The sequence below is a fragment of the Arachis ipaensis genome, chromosome B02, assembly GCF_000816755.2.
Source record: "Arachis ipaensis cultivar K30076 chromosome B02, Araip1.1, whole genome shotgun sequence".
Taxonomy (NCBI): Eukaryota; Viridiplantae; Streptophyta; class Magnoliopsida; order Fabales; family Fabaceae; genus Arachis; species Arachis ipaensis.
Window position 1 is genome coordinate 104721375 of NC_029786.2, and position 11186 is coordinate 104732560.

General features: G+C 27.8%; 1 protein-coding gene across 1 annotated transcript in view; it reads left to right on the plus strand.

Moving 5' to 3' along the window:
* The window catches only part of LOC107626187 (pectinesterase-like), an 11460-nt gene extending 8556 nt beyond the window's left edge, over positions 1–2904 (plus strand). The window contains exons 3-4 of the mRNA XM_016329006.2: positions 1724–2165; positions 2562–2904. Coding sequence (XP_016184492.1) covers positions 1724–2165; positions 2562–2814 — 695 coding nt within the window. The 3' untranslated portion in view covers positions 2815–2904. The remainder of the gene's footprint in view (positions 1–1723; positions 2166–2561) is intronic.

Sequence of the window (11186 nt, forward strand, 5' to 3'; positions counted from 1 at the left end):
TTAGTTTTCTAATAGTTTAGTCTATTGATTTTAATTATAAAATATATATAATATATTAATTAAAATTAACAGTTAAAATTATTAAAATATCGATATTTTTAAAATATTTAAATTTTTTTTTACGTCTCAAAATCATTTTTTTTATATGCTATGATTATTTATCTGTTTTTGTTAATAATTTAAGCTTTATTAGAAAATTTAAAATTTGATCTTTTATTGTGTCAGTTGCTTTGGTTTTATGAATCATGGCAGTCTTAGCAAGTAATGCATTTCTACAATGTCCTTTCTAGTTTTTTTTCAAATAACATAGATTTGGATCATCACTTGCCGACAACTTTTAATTTCTTTGTTTTAACTGAAATTTTCGTAGCTCCCCAGTACCGACACAATTGAACTCTGAAGCAATATAAAGACAAAAATAAGAGAATACTCAAGACTGTGTATGTGTGTTTAATACTCACCAAGTCTTAAAAATTAGAGAAAATTTCATTTCTCTCTCCTTTCTCCTATGAGATACTAAAATGATATATTTTTTTTTTTATTTTATAAATATATATTTTTTTTTAATTTTAAAGAAAAGAAATGTAATTTTCTCTAAAAATTATTAGATAATTTAATTAAATTGTTCAATATAATATTTAAATTATCTTTATACGAAGATATTTTGATATGAATATTTGCGCAACTAAATTGAACAAGAAATGTGGCATGTCATGGTTTTTAGTTGGTTAGTTTTTTGTTCTTGGTATAGGTCAATGTTTGAAGATGTACATATACATTTATTCCTGAAAAGAAGAGTTACCTTTGAGTTGGGTCAAATGAACAGGGTCCACATGTTCAAACCCCAACTAAAGGGGAATCATATTCTGGATCTGAATCTATTACTCATCACACTAACCCAACTACATTTCAGAATAATTATTTAGGCCCACTTGCTTCTTACTTACCTTTTTTATGCCTTGTTTTCGGCTTTTTCAGCATACAAAATTACTTTTCTCAAGAACATATATACTTTTATTTATCTGACAGGTCAATTTCACATACAATAAAGTTTAAATGTTAGAAACTCAGAATCCTTGCAGAACTCTTGCGTGCCTTGTCACAATGATAGCTTGTAACATGTTATGACCAATTAATAAGTAATGCTAAGGGATAAGGTACTTAGTGCTAAATTAAACTAATTAATTGGACAGCAATTTTTTTCCTATTTCGTTTAAAGAAAAATATAGATAAATAATTTTTAATCAATCAATTTTAAACCATTGTAATTAATAATTATAAATTATATTTTTTAAAAAATAAAATTTAAATAATCACTAATTATTGATAATTAATTAATTAATATATTCTAAAAACTAGATTGAATCGATTGATTCTATTTGATTAATCGAAGATCGACCACCAAATCAATCTTATTCAGGTTAAGATCAATTGTTAGTGAAGTGGTCAAAAATTAAAAGACTTTATCAAAAACTAATAAATTAGTCAAACTTTTTAGTTCACCACTTCGATGATTAATTGGTTCGATTTTTAGAATATTGTAGTTCATCTCACTGTTCCATCTAAATTAGACCTAAGGTAAAAATTCAAATACACTCAATTTTATATAAAATTAATATTTAGTCAATTTTATATAAAATTAATATCTAATAATTTTTTGCTATCAACTTCAGCAGCTGAGTTTCTACCTAAACTTAATCTTTGTTGCATTATATGCATGCAGCTGTGGTAGGAGAAGGCTTCATAGCTAAGGGCATAACCTTTGAGAACTCAGCCGGGCCAGACAAGCACCAAGCCGTGGCTCTACGAAGCGGCGCCGACTTCTCCGCCTTCTACAAATGCAGCTTCGTCGGCTACCAAGACACCCTCTACGTCCACTCCATGCGCCAATTCTACCGCGACTGCGACATTTACGGCACCGTTGACTTCATATTCGGTAACGCCGCCGTACTCTTCCAAAATTGCAACCTCTACGCTCGCAAACCTAACGAGAATCAGAAGAATCTGTTCACCGCACAAGGCAGAGAAGATCCGAACCAGAACACCGGAATTTCGATCTTGAATTGCAAGATCGCCGCCGCATCTGACCTAATTCCGGTCAAATCGTCGTTCAGGAGTTACTTAGGGAGGCCATGGAAACTATACTCGAGAACGGTGTACCTTAGGTAGCGTTTGTTTTGAGGTACTGAGACAGAGATTGAGAGACTGAGACTCAGTATCATGTTTGTTAGTTCAGAGACTGGTACTAAAATTTCTGTCTCTGTCTCTAAAATTTCAGTATTTCAGTACCTCCAAAAAGTAGGGACACAGGGGACTGAAATTTTTAGAGATAGAGACTGAAACTTTAATAACATTTTATACCTAAAATACTTTCATTTCAATTAATTAATTCTAATTTTACCCTTTGTGCAAATTAAATTAGAGTTTCATTCATGTTTCAATTTCTGTCTCCCATTTTGCACCAAACAGAATACTGAAATTTATTTCAATCCCTGTCTCTTAGTCTCTGTCTCTCAGTCTCAGTCTTTCCGTCTCTGTCTCTCCACCAAACGCTACCTTAGATCTTACATGGAGGATCTGATTGATCCGAAAGGGTGGCTTGAATGGAATCAGACATTTGCATTGGACACGCTTTATTATGGTGAGTATATGAATAAGGGGCCAGGTTCAAACACAAGTGGTAGAGTTAATTGGCCAGGTTTTAGAGTTATTAATAGTTCCAATGAAGCAAGCCAATTCAGTGTTGGTGAGTTCATACAGGGTAGTGAGTGGTTGAACAACACTGGCATTCCATTCTTCTATAATTTGAGTTGAATCATATAGTATATGGTAGATTATTATATGTATAACTCTCATGTGTTGAGATATTGTGGTAATTAATTAGGGTTTATGTTGCTAGTCTCATTAACCATCCCCACCTTTCTAATAGTAGTATCCTCAATATATGCACTAAAATTTCACAAATAATGTGCATTATCAAAAACTCAAAAAGAGTTAAATTTTGATACACTTATAGTTTAAAACGTTTTACACAATTGTAGAATCACATCCATTTTTTTTAATAACTATTCATACTGTTAATATAAAAAGTAATTATTTTTATTATGTTATGTAATTGAATATACATATAAAATTATTTTACATTGATAGTGTATTAAAATTAAATTTTATCTAAAATAATGTCAAAGTTCAATTCAAGTGTTGTGCTCTAGGATTATTTACCGGTCTTCATTTTAATTTGTTTTATTATTATGTTTAAATATTACAATGTAAATTTTGTCATTCATCAGAACTTAGTAAAGGAATTTCATAGCACAATTGATTACACTCTCAGCTTCTTACCATGTTGAGTGGTGAGCTTTTATCAGCAGAAAATTACGTAAATAAATTATAGTATCTCACCCAAAAAAAATTTATAGTAATTAGTAAGATTAAAATAGACTAAGTAAAGATTATTCAGCCATTTATCTTTTGTTCTCTAAATAAATATTAAACCATTTTTTGTTTTGGTCTGGAATTTTTAAATTTCACAGGCCAGCTCCACCTTTCAAGTTTTTTATTTATATATTGGGCTTAGAAGTTTATTCTTACATATACACAGGAGCCCAATAAAGTTCTGTTTTAAAGATATTTTTGACAAGGCAAATAAAAAAAAAAACTAATAAAACAGCAATTTTCGCAGATAAATTATACTAAAACAGGAAATATGTATATTATGGATCCTACATAAACTCAAAAAATCTCATTGCTCTATACTTTTCATAAAAAATATTATTTTAATATTAATATTCTTTTAACGACTAACATGTATTTTCTTTATTTTATTAATTTAAAAAATTCAATATATAATTATTTAATAACAACCATATTTAGAATTATTTGATTGTCAAAACTCAAAACCATGTTTATATAGCATTTCTCATCTAATTAAGATTGACAGTTTGAGGGGACTTCACAATGGCCAAACCATATTCTAAGAGATCATCAATTTGTGCAACCCAACTCTTGCTTCAGTTGCTTGATGTCCTACAATATATAGGTACATCATTATTCCAACATTATTTCACATGAATTATATACATCTACATCATCATGTGAGAATACATTTTTAGTCACTACTAGATTGAATTAAACGGCTTAGAACTTCAAATTAACTTTTATTTAAAAAGACTCACGTAAATTAAAGTATTTACACGGTGTCCAAATTAAAGATAATATACAAAAATTATATTATTGCATTGATGGAACTAATTATCTTTTTCTTAAAAAAGAATCCCTAGAAAAATTGGTATATATAAAACTATAAGACGACATCATTTAATTTAGAAGAAAGAAAAGATTAGTTAGTAGTTTTAAGGATCAAGTATATTTTTTGTTCTTGAAATTTAGTAAAAATTTTAAAAATATTCTTTAATTTTATTTTATTTTAATTTTATTCTAAAAATTTTTGATTTGCATCAAATATATGACTGATAGCTAATTGTTAAAAAATTTAAGAATAATCCAATAAAAATTATGTTTGATTTGCTTGTGTTAAATGTTGTTCTTATAAAATTGTTATTGAATTAGTCCTAAATTTTTTGAAAAATTAACCGTCAGAAAGATATTTAATGCAAATCGAAAATTTATGAAACAAAATTGAAACAAATAATATTTAAAAATATTTTTAAAATTTTTATCAAATTTAAAAAAAAAAATATATTTTACCCTAGTGTTAATTAACATCGCCCATAGTATATTATTAAAGGTTTATCCATGTGTATGATCCACAAATGCTAGCTTTTCCATTGTTATATTTATACAACGTGCACATGCAAATAATCATGCGTTGCATGGTGATGAAAAATATTGGGTCTATTCCTAAAGCAAGTTATGAAGCCAACCAACTTAAGCTATAAAGGGTTCAATTATTTGAACATCACATCACGTCATCACCACATCAAATGGAAATACTCGAGTCTTGAGATACAAAGGGAGAAGGGACTAAAGTGATAAGAAAGAGAAAAAAAAATTATTAAATCCTAGATCATTTTCGGACACTACAATGTGAGATGTTTATAGACATCCAATTTATTTAAATAAATAAAACATAAGAAAGAGAAAAAAAAACATTAATTCTTGTAAGAGATAATTTCTGGACACTAAGAATTTCATGTCAGGCTTTTTCATTGAGAGGTAGATGGCAATGCCAGAATCTGATAATGAAAATAAGGACTTAACATAAAATGTATGATGTGTGTGTGTCTATTATGATAATCTTTCTTTCTTTGTGCAGAGACAATTCGAAGAAAATGCATAACACTCTTGCATGTGAGCATAGCAGAATGCACATGCTCTTGTATTTCTGCCACTTTGTCAAATTCCTTGCAATCTCTTTCTCACTTATAAATCCTTTCACTTTTATTTGTATACTTCATTATTTTTATATTTTTTTTGAGAAACTTTAATTTAATTTTGTATGTGTAAACATATTTTAATACCCTAAATTTAAATTGATTCACAACAAAATAAAATGAGTCTTAGTAATTTAATATTTACATAAATAATAGATATTATTTTTGAGTAAAAAATAAATATGAAGAACAATATAATTTTTATTAATTATTTAAAAATCAGAGATATATTAATCTTTTTCTAACGTATAATTAATTTTACACAAAATGATTAATTGACTTGTCACTTAAACGAAAGATTTAGTTTTTAAAATAATTAAGTAACAATACAATTTTATCTTTCATTTTTTTATAGGTCAAAATCATTAATTAGATTAGAAGGTTTACTCTAAATGTGTTGTTAAGGTTAGGGGTGTTTGCGGTGCGGTTTGGTTCGGTTTTAAGGAAAAAAGGTCATCCGATCCGAATGTTTAATTTATGTGCGGTGCGGTTTGAATTGGATGAAATATTTTTTGAAATCCGATCCGATCCGATTACAAGCGGTTTGGATCGGTTTGGATTTGCGGTTTTTTAAATAAAAAAATTAAATACATATAACAAGTCTCAACATCAAATTTTAAATAATCAACAATGACATAACAAGTCTTAACAATATTTTAAAAAGCCAACGATAACATAACAATAGAAATAAAATTATAAATTAGTTAAAATAAATAAATAAATAACATTTTGAACATAAAATATTTATTAAATAATAATAATAATACATGAATAATAGAAAAATGTATAACAAATTAAACATGTTATAAGTATAATTATAAATATAATAATAAAATAATAATATTATAGAACATTGTGCGGTTTGAATTAGATTGGATCGGTTATGAAAAGTAGATCCGAAATTCGATCCAATCCAGCGATTTACAAAAAATAAAATCCAATCAAATCCGAATTAGTACGGTTTTAATCGGTTTTCGATTTGGATCGAATTTAATGAGCGGTTTAATTTGGATTGGTTTGAATTTAAACATCCCTAGTTAAGGTTATGTTTATGGAGGGGAGGAAAAAAATCTATTCGATTCGTTACGTTGTTGAAGTGTGCGACAAACAGACACAAAGAATGTGGAAAAGAGGAAAAAAGCTTTTTCTTTCCCAGCCAGTTTTCTTGCTTTACAACTTCATTCTTCATACAAATTTTCATTTTTCTCTTTTCTTCGATTCAACTGATCAACTAAAGTGACTGACCAACGAGCTTGTAATTAATATTTTCTTTTTCTAATCTTGTTATGTTTTCATTGTTTAAATTATGAAGCACCCATATTTTTTTGAGTTGTTATCTCTACATGTCAAACACATTGTGGCAACATTCATTTAACACTCGTTTTTTTTGAATTGTTATCTCTACATGTCAAATATATTGCGGATACAGTACTCATTTAACACTAGTCTGACACACGTGTTTAAGTATTTTTGTATTTAATTGTATCTTAATAAAAATAAAAAATACTTTTTTAATTTGGACACTCCTAAATATTATTTTTAATACAATAATTATAATTAAGATTAATTAAAACAAAACCTCTTTTTTTGTATAATATTTCATCAAGTGGACTTCATTCCTAATAAGAGCATTTTTTTTCTCTTCGTGTATATGTATGAATCCTGATTGGTCCATTGATGCCAATAATGTTATTGCATTATATGTCGTAATCTTATCTTCAGTTTAATGAGAGCTAAAAAGAATAGATGAACTATCCCTCCTTCTATATAACAAAATATAGATTTTAAGAAAACATTTTAATTATATTGGACCCAATCAACTAATGTTGTATGGCATATGCAATACACACATCACTCCAATCATTTATAAGATCAGAGAATCAAGGTGGAAAGTTATTCTTCTCCACATGCTAGGTACATTCTTTTTCCTAGCTAGCATGATTTTTTTTAAAAAAACATATAGTATTGAAAAAATTTCAAGTGTACCGAAAATATCGGTGTTTCAATTGTTTTAACTGTTGATTTCAATTAATATATATTATATATATTTTTTATAATTCAGATTAACGGTTAAAACAATTAAAACACTGGTGTTCTCGATACACTTAAAACTCTTATTTGATAATTAAAATTTGTTAAGACTTAAATTGTTCGACTAAAAATCTTTTTAAGACTGATTTATGATATTAATTTAGATCACATATACACTAATGAACTATTTATGTTTTCGAATAAAAAAAGTAAAAAAAAAAAATGAAAATGAAAACAAAGACTTGTGTGTAGCAAAAAATTACTACTTTTCCCCTTCTATAGTAGTGTATAATTTATAAATATTTCTGTAAGAATTTAATTAAAGCGCTTAGAGACAAGTTTAATATATCTGATGGGATAATCATCAAATAAATGCAATATAAAATTAATAAAACAATTACTTTAATTATCTCTTTTCCTAATTAAAAATTCAGGTAACAATGTAAACCCCAAAATTTCAAATCTCACTTCTTCAACACTCTTTAATTACAAATCTATGCTTCAGTCACATTCAGTTGAGACAATTTCATTTCTATTGACAAGTATTGAAAACAACAAAAGAACTTGAAATACGCTTCAACAATTGCATGATACGTAATTTATAATATATATATCACTTCAATAATAATAATAATGCATGCATTGACATGTAGGGTTTAGTAACATGTGATGTATAACATGGAAAAATGGGTGAAGTATTTTCCATGGCTTATCCATATAGAAGTTCCATTGCTGTGTAAATGGGACCTTATATAGTCCTTGTAGGATATGGCTTTACCATGGTCCATTATTATTTCGGTTAGTTAATCTTTATTTGAAATTTGAAGGGTCAGTGTCTTTGCCATACTTGTGTTGGTCACTTTTATCCGACATCTTTCTGAGTTCAAGCATCTACCACATTTATTCCGGAGATATCATCACTTCACTACTTCACTTCTTCCGAATAATGTATAAATTTAGTGTTTATTATATAGGCGTTCAATCATATTCGTAGTTTTTAGATAGTCATTTACGTAATTAAAATATAAAAAATAGTTATTTTTGTTGATAAAAAATTACGTAACTAAATGTATGTATAAATTTTTTTTACATTAACAGTATATCAAAATTAAATTTATAAATTTAAGTAATTTCTTTTTTCATTATTTTCATTGCTGAAAATTATCCCTCTATAGTAGCTGTAAAATTTGGAAGAATTAGGTCCAATTTGGCTAAATAACTTAAATAAGTTCTTTTGTAAAAAGAGGTTAAAGCATAAGGACTTTTATTAATAGTATCTTATAAATAAGTTATTTTGTGTTTGGATTTTTAGTTATAAAAGTACTTATTTTAAAGTTATAGCGTTTGGATAAATAACTCAAAAAATACAATTTTTTTTTACACAAGAGAATGAATATTAAAATAAGGGATAACGATGATAACAAATACTTTCCAATATTAAATGTTGATTTTACATAACCTAATCACTAATATTGTGTATGATATAGTAGGTGAAAAAAAATAAATATAAAATGTGTGTCAATGTATATTTTGTTGTTGTTTTTTATTTTTTGTACTCCTATTAGAACTCCCTTCTCTTTTATTGAGGTCAAGAACTTGCTATAATTAACTATGAAAATAATAGCAAGTTATAAAATCACATGTGAAAAAAATAAAACTAAAATTGAAATTTCATACCACAATTAAATACAAATTTAATAATAAAAATAGAGTGATAATATGATAAAAAAATTACCTAGAAGAAATATATGCAGTAGATTATTCAGATGGAATATTGTCTGAAAATGGTGGTGGAAGATCAATACTTCTAGCAGATGAATCATTACGTGAAAATGGTGATGGAGGACCCTTACTTCCAGCTGATGGAACATTGCGTGAGAATGACGGTGGAAGGCTAGTGCTTCTAGCAGATCTTACGTTAAAATGGTGGTAGAGGAAAAGTATATTTTTTTTGTTTTGAAGTTAAATTTTTTTAAGAAAGTGGTAGAATGACTTATCGAAAAGCAGAGAAGTTATATATTTCTACTTCTTCAAAAAGTTATTAATTAACTTTGTGAGAAGTTAAAAGCTTTTTTTAAAGTGGTACCAAACACGCATGCTGTGACTTTTCATAATCCAAAAGTAAAAAAAATAGCTTCTACTACTTCCCAAACGGGCTCTTAATATCAGACGAATCAATCTATTAATTAAGAGAGCTGCGAAATGCGAATAGAAAAATCGCTAGTGAACCTGAGTACTTTAAGTCATAATAAAGTATTTGATCCAACTGAACTATTTTTTATTTTTTAAAAAAATACTACTAATTTTTTTATAAAAAATTTGAGGGACCATAACCCTATTATCTCAACTAAGCTCCGCTCCTGCTCTGTCGCTTGTTAATAAACAAATATGGTTAGAAAAGAGATAGTGGAAAAAAAAAAAGATTAATACAGGGTGCATATGACCCGACCCGGCTCGGTCCCAAACACTTTATGGACTAATTTGGTGTGATTTCATCGGGTTTAGGGCCGGGTAAAGGTCTCAAAAATAGACCCGGTCATTATTTTGGATCGGGTCCGGGACATAGCTCTGGTCATCCGAAGTCGGCCCGGTGGCCCGGTCATCGTACACAATTAATATTTTGTGTTATTAATGATGGATCATGACTATTCTTATGTGGAATTTAAGTATTGTAAACCTTAATATTTTGTGTTATTAGTCATTATAAGACTATAAATTAATGTTTTATGTTTAGAATGCATAAGACTTTAGACTAATGCATAATATTGTATTATTTGTATTTATTTAAATATTTGGTATTATTAGACAATATTAGTATTGATTGTGGTTATACTTTAGTATTGATTGTGGTTATGCTTTAATTTTGAAGAAGGATTAGTTCTTGTTATATTTTTCTAAGTGAATTTTACCATGTTAAATAATAGTTGGAGTCTTAGAAATTTGGATATTTTTACATGCTAGCTTACAAGAAAGTATCAACGTAATGCAATATTAACGGCCCAATTTTTACCCAGTATAATTGTGGCCCGAAAGTATATTGATTTCATCGGGTTTAGGGCCGGATTCGGGTCTAATAAATAGACTCGGTGTATATTTCAAATCGAGTTTGGATCGCATCAAACCCGACTTCACCTGGCCATGTGCAACCCTAGATTAATCCACTTTGATTGTTCATCTAATTAAGGTAAGCTAATGTTACTTATTGTATAATGATTACTATATTTTTGACTGACTTGAGTTCCTCACTGTACTTGTCTCCTCAATTTTCCAGTGGACTTGGAAAACACAGTTTAAACAGTTCAACAGTTCAACTCCACTATCCAAACAAGACACGCCTAACTATTTATTTTTTTTTTTTCAAAGAAAGGTGAAATAAAAATAATTTTTGTTGATAAAATCCGCTGAAGACATTTAATACAAAGACAATTATGTGACACTGAGAATTTTTAAGAATACATACTTAAACAAGAAGGGTTTTTATATATAACCAAATTAGGTTTGTTGAGTGATTATTTTATTTGTTTATTTAAATAAGTGTAAAAATTTAAATTTTATTTTGTGTAATATGTATATAATAACTCATTAAATAAAATTAAAAAATCTAATCATTACTCTTTTAGCATAAAAACAAATATAACAAAAGTGATAAATTATGCCTCACATGAAATAAAAAACAAGAGGACACTATATTAGGAACCACATCTTTGCACAAATAATTTATCAAATATATTCCGTACATAAAAAAAATCAAATATTAAATCA